We start from the raw sequence: 20,768 nt of genomic DNA on the forward strand, positions 1-20,768 counted from the left end.
ACTTTAAGTTAATCATACTTATTTGACCTGGTCAATATAAAAGTGCTTAGCTCAAAGACTGTCAAACTTTCTTGGTAGCCATGCAAAGTCCTCAATCTCCTATGATCAGCTAGTTTAGATTCATAAAGTAATCATTTACACATAAATACACACATAAATAACTCTTAATTTAATAAATATAAAGAAAAAGGTAAGTTTACACATTTAAATTTTATGGCAGACATTTCTATATTTGAAATTTATATATGTAGGTAACTCTTTTGATAGATCTTTATGTCTTAATTCCACTTGGATATCTAGGATACGAACACTACATAGTTTTGAAGGCTTGGAATACACAAAATGTTCTCTGTCTTTTCATGGCAAAAGCGGTTTCCATGTCATCATTGTGCCTATGTGGGCAATTGTCACAGCAGTTGAATGCATTTGCCTCTCTCATTGTCTCTTGGTGATTCTCAGTTGAGAGTGGTTGGCTTTAAGATTTTTAGGATATGTCTGTCAGTCAAGTTAAAGTAACTTCTTTTTTTTTTTTTTTTTTTTTTTTTTTGGATCTGTCAACCCACACAAACACAAACATGTGTGTGTAGATGCTCTTCATGTTGGCCTTTCTGTTTTGCTAGTTAGTTTTTCGTTGCAGTTACTCTCACATTGCCCCTCTCTCTTACTCATTCTCTTTCTCTATGTGTTTGTCTCCAACTCTGTGTTTATCTGTTTCTGTTTTGTTGTTTTGTTTTTTTTTTTTTTTTTGTGTTTTGTTGTGTTTGTTTATGTCTCTGATGCTTGTTCTTTGTGGCACACATACTGCAAGTCGGCAAAGTCGTAAAAGTTGCTTCTGTGTCATAAAAGTTGCATATAAACTGCTGCTGTTGCTGCTGCTGCTGTGATTTTACAGATGCGTGGCATGACACGAGAAAGAAAAAAGCAAAGTTTTAGGGTCCCAATCCCATATCCAGGGCCTTAAATATATTTCACAGGAATTCAAAGGACTTTAATATGGCCATACAAGAGAAACATAAAATTTTCATTTTTTTTTTTTGCCACCTCAAAATGGCAAATCATTTGCACGTCATGTGCAACTATATATAAAAGAGCAAACAAGTAAGAAAAAAATAAATGGAAGACACGAAGGAAGCAAAGCAAAAGGAAAAACAAGAATTGAACTTTGGCTTGGGTCGTCGTGTATTTGGATTTAATTTAGATAAAAGCTTTGCCACACTTCTCTCCTTTGGGCCAAACACACGAGCCGTCTTTGATGCGTCGTCAGATAATGCACTGAAATCAATTCCATAAACACTTTGGCTGAGGCCACAAGCCCACTCGAAGCCCGCTCAGACCAACCGCAGGCCCATCTCCGACCCCCTTCTTCTTTTTCTCTCTCTGTTTCCCTCCCTCCACATTTGACAGCGAAACGACAATTTATTTTCATCGCCAGCTTAACATATTGGATGGATATGCTTGGTGGCGCTTCATGTCAAGAGTGACTCAAGCTTAACAGCTCAAACGGAACAGAAAGGATGCAGGATATTAGCTAAATGGTTTGTTTTTCGTCTTCAAAATGAAAAAACCAACAAACGTAAAAAACCTTGTCTTTAAAACGTATTCCATTAGTTGGTAAGGAAAATCGACTAAAATCAGCAAAGGTCTTCTTTGTGATTTGCAATTTTCGCAAAGATTAATTCACGGAACAACTGATTATACTAAGTTTGTTATCTATTATATAGAGATGAGTGGAGAATCTCAAGTTTAAAGTTGTTCATAGATTTCAAACATAGTTATATTCTGCAGTTTTCTATGCCAAAGTGAGCAAAAGATATCAGAGTTAAACTACTTCACGGGATTAATGTGTGTAAAATTATAAATTTCTTCACTTACCCTCTTAATTGAACTTGGTTTGGAGGTACAGAGTAGGCAACTTCTGAAACAAAATGAAGTTAAAATAGATAAGGAAATAAGTAAAAACTCAAAGTCAAAGCAATTGTATCAACAAACAACCGTTCAAACAAGCTGGGAACGAATCTCAATGGCGGATCTGTAAAAGGATTTGTTTTGTTAAGTACATACATAACTTACCTAACATTTTCATGATCTGTTAGCCTCATGGGTAATGGAGATAACGACAGCTAAAGGGTGCAACAACAAGTGATGTGCTTAGGGTCTTTTATAGGCCATGTCCACTGCACTTTTCACTCTACCCCTCTGTCTATCTCTACACCTCTCCCAATCAGATATACAGCATTGGAGTGAGACGCGGAAAGAAACAAAGAGAGATAAAGTGTGCCTGGGAATACGGGAAGGTGGCTTAAGGCAATATTGAATAGGAGACAGATGCAGAAGGAAGGAAGAGATACAAAAAAAAAACCGAATCAAGTCAAAGAATTCCCCATAAAACATTTGCCTTTGTAGGCCTTTGATATTATGCGATCTTCCTTTGTTTTTCCTCTTGGATTGTTAGGCCACCAGGCATTCAGTTAAAACAAAAGAACTTTTAATTAATTATTCATTGACATTTATTGATTGAATTTGATAATGGTTTTTCTTGTTCTGCAGCTTTGTTTTAAGTTTTGTGTGTGTTTTTAAGATTTTTTCTTGGTTTTTATGTGTGTTTTTCATTTGTTGAAATTACATTTATAATATATTTATTTTTTTTTTCTTTTGTGTTTTTTGTTTTTGCTGGGATTGTTGCATTTGCATCTTAATATTTAAAACAGACATTCATTTTAAAGTTAGTTTTTTTTGCAGTTTTTGGTTTGTTTGTTTGTTTGGCTAAGAGTTTGTTTTGCTATTTCGGTTTCAAGATCAAAAAACATTTGCGATCGTAGGAACCTGCACACAAGTGAGTTTAACCCCCGTTCTTTTTTTTTCACAGGGGGAGGGGGTGTTATTGTTAATTAATTGTATAGTTTTTATTATTTATAAGTTTTTCCAAAATAAAAAATGTATTCTTTGTTTGATTTCTTTAGGTTTTTCGGCGGTAAAGAGTTAATTTTTGCTTTTTTCTTTGGTTTTTTTGTTTCAATAAACCAAAAAAAGAAATTAAATATATATTGTATATATATATATATATATAAATGTAAATGTGGAGAGAAACAAGTTAATAAATGTTTGTTCTTGTTGTTGTTGTTTGTGTTGTATTTTTGTATAAAGGATTGCCTTGGCTTGGTAATTGCTAACAACAAATTTCTGTGTGATAACATATAATATTCAGAACATACATGTCTATATATATATATTTAGGTATATATATAATCAAAAATAGTTTTTTTGTTGTCTTCTACTAATTCTTTAAACTGCTTGTTGTAAGTTTTTGTTTGTGGTTGTTGTTGCTGTTGCTGTTGTAGTCTTTAATTGTATATAGCAAATGTTTATATATACATTTGCTTTTTGTATATATGCATGTAAGGAGGGCTCTGTTAAGGGTACTCAACAATTGTCTATATACCTATATATATATACATATAGTTATATATATACATATATAAACATATATTTGGGTATTTGTTCATTTTTGGCCTTGTTAAGTTTTATTTTTTAGCTGGAAATGCTTTTGGTCTTAAATTGCAATTTCAGTTTCAGATTTTTTATTTGTTTTTTTTTTCTGCTTTTAAATATGCATAAATTTGATTCGTTTTGATTTATTGTTGTTTTTGACATATACATATATATATATTATTGTAGGAAATTATCATAGGTACACATATCCATTCAACACAGTTTTTTATGCATGTATGTATGTATGTTAGTTTGCTTGCTGCTTGTTTGCTGGTTTCTTTTGCTTGTTGTTTGTGTATTTCAGCTTATTTGTCTATTAGGTATACATATATTTAGATTTATTCAACTATTTTTCATTGCATTAGCCAAGAAAGGAGCAGCGAGGGAAAATCAACAATTAAAACAAATGATTTTCGCTTCGGAGATAAAGGAAGTAGCGAAATGTGAAGAGAAATAACAACAGCAAATGGCAATCGAATCGAATTGGAATAAACACACTAAAACCCAATAGATTTTACATAGTAATGAAACCAATTGGCAACAAATTATATTAGAAATCCGCACATTCCATTCGAGTGTTGGGTAAAGCAATAAAATATTTCATTTACTTATTAAATTGCTTAGTCTTATCACAATATAACTGAACCGCAAATAACTAGTTGTTGATTGATTCATTTTGCAATTTGCTGGTGTCGAAAAAAACAAGAGTTTTTAAGGAGTTTAGTAAATACATATGATCGATTAGCTACTACTTCGATGTTTTCCACGCAGATCATATCAAAATATAAATATACATACATATACATATACATACATATGTATGTATGTATATATGCAAAGTCGATGTCTTGGCGATGATGAAATTAATAGAGTGAAAGAAAACTCAAAGCCAATTATATAGTTTTAGATTTTGTTGCAGTTTTAGGTTATTTTTTCCGTTTTGTTTTTGGGGTATGAGATTTTGCCTTAATAACTAAATATTTGATATTATTTTGTTATTTCAATTTTTCGTTTATATATAGATGTATGTATGTTTATGTATAATATGTATGTGTGTATGTATTTATATTTTTATGTTTTTTTTTTTTTTTTGTTTTTAGCATTTTTATGTATGCTTTAATTTATTATGCCACACATTTGTTCATTTCATTCATAGCTAACAATAATAATGAAAGTTTTCTTTTTGTTTTTGCATATTTTTTCGCCATCTTGTTCTTTAAGTTGATGTGTAAATATTAAAAATATTTTTTTTTTTTTTTATAATTTGACTTGGGCCGTAGTTGTTGTAATTTTTTGTTGTTTGTGCATTTGTTTTTGTATTATTCTTTTAAAATTTAGTTTTCTTTCAGCGAAAGGTATAAAAAGTTGTTACTTTTACAGTTTAAAGTTTATCTATATAATGGTTTATAGTGTATATAGTACAAAATTTACAGTAGAAGCCAACTAACTTCCCAAAAAAAATATATATACGTTTGTATATAATAATTAAACAAATGTATAGTTTTTTTTTTGAAATTAAAAGAGAAGAAGGCGCTAAAAGGTGTAAATTGTGTGTGTCTTTTGGTGGGAGAGAGATAAGGAGAGACAGACAAAGAGAGGTATAGAATATTTGGCGGTGGGGTTTAAGGACTAAAGTTTTCGGGGTGGGGGGCGGAAGGTCAATAGGGCGGATTTTCATTTACATTATACATATACATATGAAAAGCAAGAGGCTAAAGGCTTTTGTCCTGCTATAAGCATCTGTGTGTCTATGTGTGTGTATATGTTTCCCTAATAAATTTATACAAATATTTGTATTATTAGTTACACTGTCCTTTGGGCGTGATATATTGTAGTATACATATATTTGATGTGTTTGTTGGCTTTGGTAAAGTTCTTGTTGTTGTTTTCGTGTGGATTTTCAGAAGAAGCTCGGAGTTACTCTATTTTAAAGGTTTCTTTTGATTGTTTCTAGGCTGTGAGAAATCTTTTGTATGTGTGCTAAATATCTTTAATATTCATATTCATAATCGTATATATACGTTTAAATTGACCCAAAAAATGTTTCTGTGTGTGTGTGCGTGAGTGTACCTCAATTTGTATACAGTTTGTGTAGTTTAGTGTAAATTTACACATGCGTACACACATACAATATATATATATGTATGTATGTTATGTTTGCATAAGTAGTGGTTCCATTTAGAGCTTGACGTTTAAGCTATGCGACAACATTCTTCAGCAATAGTTTTTTTTTTTAATTTTCTGCTTTCTTTGGGTTAAATTCTCTATATATATCTAATCTGAGTACACACACTCGCGCACACACGTGCGTGTGTATTTATGTATGTTATGAATAAGCATTCTAAACTCTAAAAGAATAGCCTTGAAGCAGACAGGTAAATTGTTTTGTATCTTATACGATTTTGCCACCGATTCTTCGTGGGTTTTTTCTTTTGCAAATATTAAAAATTTTCTTGTTTGAGAGGTGGGGAGGGGTAGTTTTTCCGTTCATTTCTGTTAACACTCACACATTTATGCAAGGAACATTATGAGAGTTCTTTTTGTCGAATTTATGTGGCCAAGCTTGGAAATAAACTTTTCGTAGCATACTTATTGGGTGAAATTAGATCTTGGAGAAGAATGTTTGAAAGTTTTTAAAGTGATTAGTTGATCTCCAAATTATTGAGGACTTTATACAAAAAAATGACTTTGGTTTCAATGAATCTTCATATTTGGCACTCAAATCCAAAATAGTCATCAAGTTTGATTATGAAAAGTGAGCTTTAAAATTGCATCTTTGTTTGTTGTTTTTTGTTTGCATCTAAAATCTTGTTAAACAAAACAAAAACTTTGATTCACCAAAGAAATCGAATGAATTCGTAGAAATTTAGAGATCTCTACTTAATGAATGAATTAAATTTCGCTTAAAATAAAAATTTCAATTAACTTTTCCAGACATGTCTTTTCCATTTCACGTATGTTCTTTGCTGACTAAAATTTGCTAATCTTTCTTAGGGGGAAAACAAAGCTCTGGTAGCAACTTTTCATTCAATTTGCCTGTCTGTCTGTCAATGGCTTCCTTACTTTTTATTTGCACCATTGGAATTTCTCATATTTGTAGTTGGTTTTTTTTTTTTTTTTGTGGGGTTTTTTTTTTTTTTTTTTTTTTTTCTTACTTATAGTACCTACAAAAAAAAAAATACTTTAGTCAGTAGGGGGTTTTTTTTTTTTGAAGGGGTGGGGGGGTTGGGGTGGGGGTCAGGAGTTGTAGTAGTAGTTTTTTGGAGTCTTGTCTTTGTCAAATAGCAGCTACAAATTTAAGTAGGTACAATTACATTTAGTGTACAATACACATTTAGTTTCACTTTAGTTATTTATACATTAATGATTAAGTTTAGCAGCAGCAATTACATTGCAAAATCAACTCGAAGAAATTAATTGTGTATGGATGTTTGTGTGTGTGTGTGTGTCTTTGTGTGTATGTATTTATACGTTTTACAAACGCTCACCTGTCCACCGACCAACGACTAAAAATCAATTGATGAAACGCGCTTTCTGTTTGCGCACAAAGTCCTGTGCCTGTTTATCATTCAAACGCAGCTCCAGTATCTGTAAAATGGGATTACCTGCAAGAAAGCAAAGAAAAAAGGAAAGAAAACGAAACGAAAGGGAAATGAAATACGTAAAATATAATGCTTCTTCTTCGTTTACTTACATTTATCCTTTTGCTGCATTAGCGGCAACTCAATTTGCTTTAGACCATGAAAATTATCCACACTGGTGCTATAATCAGCCACTCCTGGTATATTGCCCAGAGCCAAATAGGCTTCACCACCAAAATCATTAGCCGTAAGAACATCATGATCCATAACAGTGAAACAAATCATTGCCCCTTCGGTCAGGCATTGCTCTAAGGTGACCGAAAACTCGAAACATTCATCGAAAATGGGATTAAGAGTGCGCTGGAAAAATGGGGAAAAGGTAATGAGATTGGTATGGAGATGGTATTTCCGAGTTTCGAATGTTTTACCTTATGAACATTTGTCTGCTGTTCCATACAGTGCAGGAATATGCGTCGGGGCAATAATTCAATAACTACAAATGGATCACTGAAACCATTTGGATCCAAGGGTACAACATCTCTGGCATGCAATACCTCCACACATAACGAATCGTGATTGAAATAAGCTCGCACAGCCAATGAACCATAGGGACCCGGACTAATGGCCACCAATTGTTCACGCAGACGATTCATGTAGAACATATCGATCAGACGTTCTGTATCCGTTTTATGGAATTGTAATCTCTGCTCAATGCGCCAAAAGTCTTCTGTATGCAGGCACTCCAATAGTAAACCTTGTCCCTCGGCATGAAAGAAATCTACCAGCAATTGCAATGCCTCATAGAGTCTTTTATGAAAATGTGTTGGCTTATCTGTCTCATCGCCCGTTTCCATTTGCCGTGACATTTCCCCCAATACGGTCTTCCATATGAAACGCAACGAACGATTAAAATTTTTCGTAAGCAGGGCACTATTCAGGGCAGCCAAATGGCAATCCAAGTATTCCAGCAGCGGAACAATAGCCTGATTGGCCGGCAAGGAGTCGGGTGACCAAGCCAAATGGAATACCGCCTTCTGCAGTGACATTTGCATCAATGGGGCCAATTTGGATAGTATACGTTCGCAACGATTTTCCATATGCGTTAAACTCGACTCGAGTAAATTATCAGCCGACTCTTCAAGCGGTTGCTCATCCGAACGAAATTCGGCCAATGTGCGTCGCACATATTCCACATTATTCACCGTCACACACATATCATCGGAGCACCGGAAAGGCCCCTGTTGCTCATAATATCCACTGTCCGCCAGAGCCGTGTGTATGAGGTCGCAATAGTGCATGGCAGCCGAGCAAACGACATCAATCAATTGCGATTCCAGCATTATGGCCGTATCCTCATCGGGCCAATTGATAACCTTCCAGAACTCTTTGATATTTAGCAATGTACTGGCCGTGTCCACCGAGGAGCTGCTATAGCGCACAATTCGTTCACCCTCACAGATGGCGTCCATGCGAATGGCAGCTCGTATGCGTTGCAGTGCCTTCGCCTTGCTCACCATCATCCAACGCTCGAAAGTGGGTATAAACCACTCGTGGCTATTGCTCAATGCCAGCGGTTTTTCCGGCGGCTGGGGCTGGGCTGATAAATGACGTTTCAATTGACAGAACTCCTGCAGGGCCAGAAAGAGTTCAAAGGGTTTCGTATCCACCGGCTCCTGATCACCTTCCAGTACAGCATATTGTGAAAGATTCATTCGTACGCCCGGCACTTGACCTGCAGCCATGCGGCTATAGATCTCATCTCCCACCATTGAATCATATTGTTTGTAGATTATGCTAAAGTATTGAATGCCGTTGGTGCTATACAGGAAGAAGAAAAAAAAAAAAAAACGAATTCACTCTAAATGATGCAATTAGCTTTGATAACTTTCAACATTCCTATCGCCCATCACCCGTCAACGACCATTCCAGGACACACTTTCAACACACTCAAAGGCCTGGCCTGGTCTTTCGGCTAGGTCATGCTTGGCTCTGGCCGGGCTCTTTACCTTGTCAGTTATTGCTTCACCATGGACTTGTGCTGTTGCTGCTGCTACCCGCTGTCTGATGACTGCCTACCCCCATCCTCATGGGAGGGCAAGGGGGAAAAGCATTTTTATGACAGCACAATTAATTTGAGGCTTATGTGTGTGTAAGCCACTTGATGTCCCTCATTAAGGTCCCTTTTATGGCCTCACTAACTGGGGCAAATATGTGACTGATTAGTCCAAATGGGAGTCATTTTTGCACAAGTACAACATTCTATATGATGTGAACTAGGAGAGGAAGTTTAACAATGGTTTCATAAGCTTTCTCTCACGTTTTTTATCCTTTGTCTATATCAAATTTACATTTAACGTTCGGTTCCATAAGGTTTAGAGAAACAAATGTAACACATTTGGAAGCATTAACGAGAATTAGTGGCAGACAATGGACCCATCTAAGTGAAAGAATCTTTAAACGAATGCTGAGACCTATTATGAATTATAAGAATATCAAATCAAATCAATATTCGATTGATCCTTGAATTTGACTTTGATAAGGGATAGAGGAAAGCTTCTGATTCGCAATCAGCAAGAATTCAGCAGTTAGTTTTGTAATTTTTGTAGTCCCCTTTACTAAATAGTTCTCCTCGTTTTTGGGGTCTGTCATGACAACCAATTTGTGGCCCCTCATTAATGAGGTTTATGACTTTGACCAATTGACAAATGGCCCCCCAAAATGATTAGAGTCGACAACTGTAAAGTTGTTTACAGACATCTATGCCCCCACCATTCATTCCATCGCCCAAAGGTTCAAAATGGATGCCTGCTACTAAGTTGGAATGGAAAATGACGCCATTTGCGTGGGTTCGTTCGTTCGTTGGTTCGTTTGTTCGCTCGATTCAATTGGGTCAGGCAACATTCGACAATGCAGTTCGCATGGCAACCTATTGGAACGAGGGACATCATGTAGTCGTCCTCCCTACCTCGCGTAAACCATCTTCATTTCTTTTTTTATTTTTTATTTTGCTTTTTACAAAAGTTTTCTAGTTGTTTTGTTAAACTGCTTTTGTAAATTTTATTTGCCCAGTCAGACGACCCTTGAGGAATTGGAGAAATGGAATGGAATGGATATGAAATGGGGTGCAGCGTGTTTTATGTGCGACACGTGTCCAACATATTTAATTCAGTGCACAGGAGCATACAAAGGTAACCCAAAAAGTACAAAAAAAAAAGTGGGGACCCAACCGATACTCACTTGTCGAAGAGCGCATGATAGTAGGTCTGGCCCAGCTGGATATCGGCCGTTAATGTTGTTACAAAATTCGATAATGGATTGGGCAAACACTGCGATTCACGTAAAACATTCTGGCCCCACATAATGGACCCCTTGCGCAAGGCATTGACCACTTCGCCGCGGACGCCTTTGTTGAACGGGCAGACGGCACGAAAAGCACGCATCGAACCCAATAAACCGAGACAACGCAGCAGGAATTCCAGTCGTATCAATGATGGTGGATTCAGCGCTGGAAATATATCGCGATGTCGTCGTATTTGATTAAGTGAACGTTCCACAAAACCATTCATGGCCTCTGCAAGCCATTGCTCTAGATCACGAGTGAGAGCCTCCTGATTGGGTTGATTCCATTGTTTTTCCACATCGCTAAGTAAACGATGTAAAAATTTCGGATCTAATGGCGTGGTTCGATTCAAATGAGCAGCAGCCACATATCTACAACAACGAGGAAGACGGATAGAGACGGAGAGAGAGAGAGAGAACAATTACGAGAAGGACAAATGGAGCAAAATGATTTACAATCATTCGGCATCATTTAATTACCTTGCCATGGCACAATGTAAATCGGAAAGATCAGCCTGCACTGCCGTTTGATGTAGTATGGTTAATGCCGGGCCAGGTAAATCACCACACCAGGTCCATGATGGCTCGTGTGTGGTCACCTCATGTTGCATGAATACCGATTGCAATTGCTCAATTTTATGAACTTGCTGCTCATGATGGGGCTCTTCGGTGGCATTGCCAACTCGATCCTCGCGCGTCGAGAGCCACAACTTGAGGCGTATGCGACCCTGGACAGTGCTCCTTTGACTGCGTGCCTCCAGCTTGAACCAGGCATCCACTCCAGTGGAGGGTATATCGGCGAGTGGTATATTTACAGATCCCAGGAAATCATCTTGAGATCCCTGTCGTGCCGATTGGCAAACTTGCTTAAAGAAACGACCCAAGCCCCGTACACCGCGCACTTCATTCAAACGCGAAACGGCATCCATGACGCAACTTTCATCGTCATGGTCCCAAATGTCCAAGTGAAAGGTGTCCGTATTGATGTCATCGATGTCGCTAAATGAGCAAAAAATTGAGAATGGAATGGAGATTGTTACACAAATATAATAAAATAAAATGGAAATCGCTTGACGATTTGTTTCATTAATGAAATTTGCATATAAATTGTTATTTCACCAGCCACCACCAACACCAACACCACCGCCATTTTTTCTCTCGTTTTTCTGTCACTTTTCATTATTGTTATTTACGATTTTAAAATAAACAAATCACTTGCAATCAGTCAATGGTCAAATATATACATATATTTATTTTTCTTTTAACATTTTAACTTCTTCAGAATAGTGGTTGGTCTTCTACGTAAACAAGTTTATATAACATTTTTCAATAAACTTAACTAAGCAATTGTCTAACTATTAAGTCTCTGTTGTGTTTGTTTTTGCTTTAATAAACTAATTTGAGTTTATATTAAATAAAATTGATCATATATCAAGTGTCTCCAGCAAGTACTAACTGAAATCTTTTATTGTTTTTTGTTTTGTTGCCCATAAAGAAGATCGTTTCCATGACATTTTATGTTTATTCAACCGTTTCTTCGTTCTTTAAGCCAACGTATTTACCTTTGGGATACTGATACATATGTTTTTTATTTTTTTTTGCCATTTTTATGACATTTTATTAGAAATGTATCGTAAATTTCGTTTGCAAAACGTTCCTTCGACGTTTTTGTTTCCTCAAGAATTTGATGATGCAATTAAGACGATTGGATTTATTTCATTACGGTTGTATATTTGTTTCGGTTTCGGTTACGATTACGTTTTAAAGTGCCATCATTTTGTTCTATATTGGACATAAATTATGCATAACATTTTTTACTACAGAGAGAAAGAGAGAGAGAGAGAGAGAGACAGAGAGAGAGAGAGTGTGGAGGGATTGCTTTGGGAAAGGAAATCATTTAAGCATGTGATACAGATCAAATGGCAAAATTTCACACAGTTCACAATTTGTCTAAAGTGTTTAATGAAGAACAGAGAGCAGCAGCAGGAAAAGAAAACATTTATCAGGCAAATGAGGCGTAAATGAAGTATCCCAGTATCGAGGAGTTCGAGCTCGAGCCTATTGTAATTCCAAGAATTTTAGTTAAATTATAAAAGCACGCAGCTGCCATTTGTATGGTCTGGTAATTGAATAATTCGTTTTCCTTCTCCTCGTCTAAATGGGCATTAGCTGCCTGCTAAACGGTTTTTTTTGGAATGGGTCTACTACCCTAGTCTCAGGGAGAGGAAATTTCATTCGTTTCACTTACAATTTAAATTTCTCATTCCATTTGGGTGTGAGTGTGTGCGGCTTAATGCTGGTCGCTTTGATTAACTTGGCTGGCACGGGTCCGCCCAGCGAGTCGCGCTGCTCCCGTCGACCGGAGCCGCCATCGCGTCGCTTAAAGCTCAAGCGAAAGCTATGCTTGCGATGCGGTGGCGAGTCTGTGGCACTATTATCAAAGCCACCGCTCATGTCCGCTGATAAAGCACGTGGTGTCGGCGGCAGCGGCAGCGGCGAAACGGGCGGACCACCTCCTCCTCCAGCATCACCATCCGGTTGAATGCCCAGCATGCAATACGGATCCGAGAAACCTACAGAGAGAAATTGTGCATCATTAATGAAGAGAGATATACGACTGATGACATTAAATGGCAATTAATGGAGTCGAGACCCCGTTGGCAATGAGCGCCGGCTGTCTGGGGTCACACATTGCGTATGATTAACATTTCATTTGCATAAAGTGCCGCCTCAATTATTAAGTATCTGTGATTTACAACACCGCCAGTCTCCAGGCACCAGGCATCAGACTTGAATACACACCACACCACACACACACACACACACACACACACTCACTCACACTCGCCAACACACAAAGAAACAATTAGTCACAAATTAAAGTAAAGAAGTTATGAAATTTTCAACATCGGAGCAGTAAACAAAAGTTTAAAAACCCTTTTTTTGCTCTTTCTAAAAGTTTTTAAATGTTCCTAAGTGTTTCGAAATATTTTACAAAAAAAGATAACCTAATTGAAGAAAGATTCTAAAAATGTTAGCATACTTTTCAGGGCAGCTGACCTAACAGAAAAACAGAGAGAGAGAGGAAGAGTTAAGTCCAGTAAATGGTGTACAAAAAGCAACGGGATACGGAGTGTACTTGCTAAAAGCCACTATCTTTTAATGCCACGACTCCTTCCGAATCGTATAGAATTTTCCGCTTAAAGGACATACCCTCTTTTCTATTCTCATAGTCTCTATGCATGTGTGTGTGTGTGTACCTGTAACCTGATTCATTTGCCAATTCGGTTTATATGCTTTGCTACTTACTTACACTCACTTACATGACCTTTGAGAGCTAAGTACTCAATATAATGACCGAGTAAAATGATGGCTGTTGTTGCCATTGCCATTGCTATTGTTGGCGTTCATGCTCGACTAGACTTACGTGGGCAAGGAACTTGGTTGCATCTGTTCGAACTAATGAAAACTGAACCCGTTGACGCGGTAAGCGGCGGCTTCTGCTGCTATACCCCCGTTTTCTTAACATTCGCAGCTTATTTGCCCATCGAGAGCAAACAAAAGCCGCTCACTCGCTTTACTCTCAGTCATCGTCATTATCATCATTCCCATCATCATCAACATCATAGTGAATAGAAGCAGCATCAAGGGCAGGTAGAGTAGGAGACGTAGTAGCCATGGCCACGATTCATTGGCAACACACATACACTCGCACATAAAATCAAACTTATAGACAGTGCGTGTCATATTTATATATCACAAACCATCAAATTTCATAATTTAAATCATTATTGCAAATAACTCTAACAGACGTATAGGTGTAGGGCTCAGCAGAATTCTTCTTTTTTATGGATAATATCAAAATTTAGGATGGAAAGGTATAGCATATTAAAATTTCTTCATACATATGTTTCAAAAACAAAATCTTTGTCTGCTTATTGCGTATTTTAGTGGCAAAGCCATAGATTAAGGAAATAATACTTGTCCACCTTTAAATCGTGATAATAATTCATATGAGTATTACAAAATTTTATAATTTTGTTGAACTTTTTATATGAATATGGAGCAGACTGTATGTATATAAGGATGGCTGACTCAATCTGCCAGTGTACCCCCAATTCTCAACATTTCCTCATTTTCCCAGACGGCAGTCGTCAGCAGTACATTTAACAGATGGCAAAAGAGGAATGGGTGGGCAAGCAACTAAACAGTAAACTAGCATGGGTGAAATGGAAACAGACGCACAAGTAGAAGTAGAAATAGAAGTAGAAGTACAACCAGAAGCAGAAAAACAGAAGTAGCCAAAGCTGATGCTGAAGAAGGAACTAGGAGCTAAAGAGAAATTGGTGGAGCAGTTGGAGCAGCACTCAACGTATTCCTTACACATCCTTGAGCACATTAAAATGCGAAATTGCGTTGCCTTCGTCTGCTGTTGCTGTTGTTGTTGCCTCTCGAGCATAATGAACGAAAATGGGTAGCATTAAATTGCAAATTTATTGAACGAACAGAGGAGCAGGGACAAAAACTGTTACAACAGCAACAACAACAATATAAGAACAACAAATACTATATAAACCAAAAATGAATGAGAATATACTTACATACATAGTCAACGCACATGATGCTGCCGTTGCCGTTGCTATTGACATTGCCGGTTGCCACAGTTGGTGGCGCCTCTTTATTGGCTTTTTCATTTGCCTCATAATGCAATTACCTAACCACAGAATCAAATTTTCTATAACTTGAAAAATATTTGCCAATACACAAAAATATGTACATATGTATATACACCCACCCAACAATAAGCACACATACAAAGATACACTTACATGGGAATATCTTGCTTTGACATCTACATTGACATATTGATAGATTGTTAAATCGTTAAATTGATGCTTACCATTCGCATCTTTTGCCTCCAAGCCATCAGCCTCGATTACTACAGCCGAGAGCACAATTATTTTTGGTTTATCCTCGGCCGAGGCATGCAGCAGGCGATAATGACGATCCGGATTGACACCAAAGGCGCGCTGGGCATGCAGATACATTTCGTCCTTGTAATGAGCAAACTGTAAATAGAATGAGACACACAAAACAGAAGTGGATATCAGTATGGAGTCAGTGTGAATAAATGGGTGACATTGACACACGCATACACACACGTGTATATACATATATGTCATTATAAATTACGTTGGTAATTTAATTATTTTGTCATTTTCATTTGCAGCACAAGCAGCAACAACAAACAACATTATAATATCATTATCAACAAAAAGCCAAAAAAAAAGTAAAAAACGGAAAAAAAAAAGAAAGTGAAAACAAAATTTGCATTTTTCACACCCTGTATATATGTATATTTGGAATACTGGGTGCATTGTAGACTCGCATGAAACTCTGCAAACGATTATAAGTCAGTTCTCAATTTTGATTTGTGCCTTGCCACTCAGACTTTGCTAAGGACTCCAGAATTGCGTTCATGCTTCAACTTGTTTTTGTTTTTCTACCTAATTAAATAGTTTAAAAATAACTTGCTAACAAAAGGGAACATTTTAATGTAACTAGTTAACATTTGATTAATATATTTATTTCATATTTATGAGCTTCCGTTTTGTGTGGGGCTGTCGGGCCACAAATTTCTTTTTGGCTTTTCTTGTTTGTGTGTGGGTGTGTCTGTGTGTAGGAGTATGCTTTTTTTATTCATTGTTTTTCTGTCTACTTTTCACACACTTGCTTTTTTCTCTTTCTCTATTGATTTATCTTCTTCAAAATTTATTAGCTTACAGACTTTTGATTTTTCTATCACGCTTCATGTAATGCTTTCATCATCAAAATTTTCTCTCTACTTTATTTTAATTTGATTTGATTTGATTGCCTAGACAGCCTGAGCAGCAGCGTCCATTTAAATTATGAAATTTCTTCATTATAAATACCCTCGAGAGAGAAAAAGAGAGAGCACGCCAAAGAGAGTTGCCAAAGCAATTTTGTATGAAAAAATCTTAATAATTGGATATTTATCTTTCAGATTTCAATTACCATTTTATATGAGCCAAAAATTTCAATGTGATTGATTTTATCAGATTATATTCATGAGATTTAAGCTACATTTAAACCTTAAACGGAAATGCTTTAGAAATAGGAAGACACCAAGTCATTTGACCATAACTAAAAAAAAAGTCACATTATGTTGATTACTTATCTAAATAAAGAGCAACCAGAAAACTGAATACTAAACATTCTCAATAACTGGCAGTTGATTGCATTTAACTGAAGATTAAAAAGGAAAATGTTGCTCAAGTTACAACTTTTGATTCAATGCTAATAGTTAGAATATCTGGAAAACTCAAATTAATTGCCATTTCGGTATAGACAAACATACATACATATAATAATAGTAATGCGATTTCGAGAACTTAAGTAACTTCAACTTTTGTATTATTATGATTCGTGTAATGTTTTGATATTGAGGATTTTCTGCTTTATTTATAACTTTAACACAATTTACTTGACGACTTTGGCGGAGGTTGTGCTTGTTGTGCCTTTAACTTTATCAAAAGTGGCCCCTTAATTAAGAGTTCAACAACTTGGCAACTCTCTTGCCAGAGTAAATTGCTTTTAGCAATGGAATTCCACTTTCGTTGTAAACATGCCAAACAAAATACAACGAGAACAACAACTACAAGAGCAAAAGAGCTGGCCATTTTGTATAAGCCAAAATAGTTAGCATATTTCGTATTTGCTACTTATACATATTAAATGGAGTAAGAGGATATTCCAAAAATTTTCTGCTTGATTTTCCTTAATGATTTTCCCTGGAGTGTTTTAGTTGCATTTTTCATTAATTTCCATTACAATGGCAAAAAGATAAACCAAACTGGAATAAATCGCATTTATTTGTAATTATTTACCATTAAATGCAAAAAAGAAAAACAAAAACCAAAACAAAACAGAAAAATAAAAAGGGCTGGGGAAACCCAGAGAGAGAAAACGAAAATAAAAATGGCCATTTCCAACTTGAATGCCAAAAGACCTCCCGCAGAGCCCAGGCCAAGTCAAATAACTCAGTACCCTTCCTGCCTGTCCACCACCGGTTGCCCCTCTTTCTCTCTCAAACGCAGTCTCTGGCTCTTTCTCTAGTTACTCGTTTCTCATTCTATCGGCTTTACTTCTTGCGTAGCTCCCGCGAGAATTGAAGGAGCAGCTGAGCAGCTTCACTCAGCTCAACTCAATCACAGCAGGACTAAAGTTATTTTCCGCTGCTAAATAAAACTTTTATTATGCTGGCATAACCTTGTGCCGCATCCCCTCCCCTCCCATCACCCTTCCTCTGACACACCATTACACGCAAGTCTTCACCTCTTTGGTATTCCCTGGAGCTGGCTCAAGTTTCATTAGTTGTTGCTGGCCATCTAACAATTTTTCTCACTAGTAAATTAAAAACGATAATTGAAAAATGAACTTCGAGTTAAGCCAGCAAGGAGCAAAGGGAGCAACAGCCACAGCAGGAGCTTCAGCTGAAGCAGAACACAAATAAAATGGGCGAAGAAATATATATTGTGAAAATATTGGAAAATTTTCCCTTCTTCCTTAAAACTTTTTTTCTTACTTTCAAAAATGGCAATCATAGAAAGCAATTGCAAGAACTTAAAACCGTATTTAATTGAATTTGGTTTTCAGATGACTTCAAAAGCTGCCAAGCAGGCATTTATTATTCGTAAAGAATTTCGGGCTTAAACCAAATAGACAAGATTAAGGACATTTTCAATCAATTGAAGTTAAGCTTGTCTCTATCCTTTCTACGTTGCTCCAATTTGCTTCATTTTGCAACTATTTGCATAACATACGCAACCTCAAAAAGTCAAACAGCCAGCTAATCCATCAATTAGGGTATCAGGATTTCATAATCATGTTTGTAATCTACACCAAAAACGCATTAACAGTTGAAATTAAAGGTGAGGAGATATTAAGTATTAACTCAAATTATTATCGAATGCAAACAACTTTGCCATTGGGAATATAATTTGCTTTTTGCTCACTTCTTATCTAAAAATTGTTTTTTTTTTAATTATTTATAAAATAGCTAAGCCTTTAATAGGGAAAAGAGCGTTCAAGAGTCAATATATCGCACAATGTAAATAGGTTTAATATATTGATTTACTTTTTTTTAGGTTAAAGTTGTCTTTCCTCTTTTCTCATTTAATTCTTCTCTTTTCGTTTCGTTTTGTTTTTGCTTGATATTGTTAACTCACCTGTCCACCTGGCGCTGGAGCGCCCACTGTATTAGCTATGGTATGCAAGACCTCAATATATAATTTCTCCTTCTCATCCTGACGGTCAATGGACTCCTCGGGTGCTGGTGGATCACGTTCATTCTCGGGATTAGCCTCGGCACGTGCTTCCGCGGCACGCGTTGCCGACATGCGACGATTTTCACGTTTCCAGCCCAGAGAAGTAAAATTCTCAAAATATGAGCCATCCGTTTCCTGTACACTAAAAATGAGAAGAGAAGAGGGAGAGACCAGAGCAGCAATAGGGGTAAATATTAGAATGAGAGTTTCGAAAGAGTTGGGTGTGTATGAGTATATATATATTCAAATTGACTAACTGAAACTGTCAGTGTCAGTGTCTAACTTTAATTGGCACTGTCAATATGCTGTTTTTTTTTTTTTTTTTTGCTACTTACCTCTCTATCTATACCTCGTTTACCTCAAATCCCGAAACCCTCGCTCATATCATCCCATCCCACTCTTTTTCAACCTCTACAAACACACACGCACACAGACACACACATATACATGTATGCAGATTGTCATACCTATTTCAATTTTGATAAGGGTCGAACTGAACCGAAATGCCTGTTGCCCCACTAGGCGTATGCTTGATATTTGCCTTTCGAGTTGTACGCTAATTGTCTACAAATATTTAGCAGTTTGCATATTTGATGGAAATAAACTTTTTTGATTTTAATCAAATGTTCAAATGAAAACGAGAGAGACTGAGAGATGAGTTAGAGCGAGCGAGAGGCAGAGAGAGTGGGATCAACTATATAATAGAGATATATGGCGTGCTTATAGGACTAATCATTAGATTTGAAGTCAGTGCAAATCCAAGACCGAGTAGCAATGGCAACGGCAACGGCAACGGCAAAGTCAATGGCAAAGGCAGCAGCTGTGGCTAAAGAATAAAAGTTCATTTTAACTTTTTTGCACACTCAGCAACGAGGGACAGAGACCATACGGGACAGAAAAAGTGCCAGAAAGAGGGAAGACTAGGAAGGAACCAAGGGCGGAGAAATATCTAAGCGGCTTAACTTTTTGTTGCCCGAGCAGATTTTATTTTCAGCTTTTAACTGAAGCGACTCTAAAAAAAGTAGGCAACACTTTTTACGCCGTCGATGCCACTCGTAAATGTAGGCAACACTTTTTTCACATTTTTTTTGGTTTTTTTGCGCCTCTTCTGTTTTAGGTGTTGTTGTCCCTTGTCTGTTGTCCGGGCGTGTGAAAGTGAAAATGGTCGGCATCAGCAATTGCTGTAAATGATAGCCCAAGAAAGGGAGAGCAAAAAAAAAAAAAACAAAATCGTTTGCTTGTCGGAACTCTCTCTAACCAACTGCATTGTTTGTCAAGTTTGTCAAAACAAACGAACGAACAAACGACACACAAAACAAAAATACGAAAATGAAAATTAAATTTTCAACTTTTTGGGGCAATTGTTGTTGTTTATCTAGCCTCTTATTTCGTTTCCCTATATCCTAAGCGATGGATTCAAAAAAAGGGTATATTAAAGGTGTCATCGAAATGTAAGTATATGTATTTTGGTAACTTTAAATTGAATTTATCATCCAAACCAAGTAAATTTTTAATCAGCTTGAGGCTAAAATTGAAATTTTTACAAATTGAATATAGGGTATTTGACAGTCGTCTCACTCTCTCTCTCTCTTTCGCGTAAGGTATAACGCATGGCATTTTTGTCGTTCTCTGCTTTCCGCTTTGTGATTTGTGATTTTTGTCGCATGTCTTCTTGAATTTGTTGTAGTTCTAGCTGGCGTTGCAACACTCAATTTCGCAGAGAAAGTTTTCCAGCTGACAACTTTTACTTTCCATTTATTTATACTTAAAAAAGTTATGTTTTTTTTTTCCTTTAGTCTCGCTTTCTCTGCATCTCTTTCGTACTTCTTATATTTTTTGTTATTTATTTTGGCATTTAACTTAAAGGTAAATATTGCTTTTCAAAAAGAATTTTACAAAAAAAAAAAAAAAAAAATTTAAAAAAAAACCCAAAACTTTTACTGATAAGCAACAAAATCCCACGACTACAAGAAGAAAAAAAACACCATAACTGTTAAAGAATGTGAGAAGA

The 20,768-nt window shown here is 36.4% G+C and overlaps 1 protein-coding gene across 2 annotated transcripts in view; it reads right to left on the reverse strand.

Annotated features, from left to right (window-relative positions):
• Positions 1–6,721: 6,721 nt before the first annotated feature.
• Positions 6,722–20,768, reverse strand: part of unc-13-4A (BAI1 associated protein 3) — a 59,156-nt gene continuing 45,109 nt past the window's right edge. For both annotated transcript variants that reach the window (XM_068292929.1, XM_068292928.1), the window contains 8 exons: positions 18,659–18,899; positions 15,310–15,478; positions 12,658–12,982; positions 10,890–11,408; positions 10,308–10,781; positions 7,499–8,888; positions 7,184–7,430; positions 6,722–7,094 (listed from right to left, as the gene is read on the reverse strand). In XM_068292929.1, the coding sequence (XP_068149030.1) occupies positions 7,003–7,094; positions 7,184–7,430; positions 7,499–8,888; positions 10,308–10,781; positions 10,890–11,408; positions 12,658–12,982; positions 15,310–15,478; positions 18,659–18,899 (3,457 nt within the window). In that variant the 3' untranslated portion in view covers positions 6,722–7,002. The remainder of the gene's footprint in view (positions 7,095–7,183; positions 7,431–7,498; positions 8,889–10,307; positions 10,782–10,889; positions 11,409–12,657; positions 12,983–15,309; positions 15,479–18,658; positions 18,900–20,768) is intronic.

This window comes from Drosophila tropicalis, unplaced genomic scaffold (genome assembly GCF_018151085.1).
Source record: "Drosophila tropicalis isolate 14030-0801.00 unplaced genomic scaffold, ASM1815108v1 contig_694, whole genome shotgun sequence".
NCBI lineage: Eukaryota > Metazoa > Arthropoda > Insecta > Diptera > Drosophilidae > Drosophila > Drosophila tropicalis.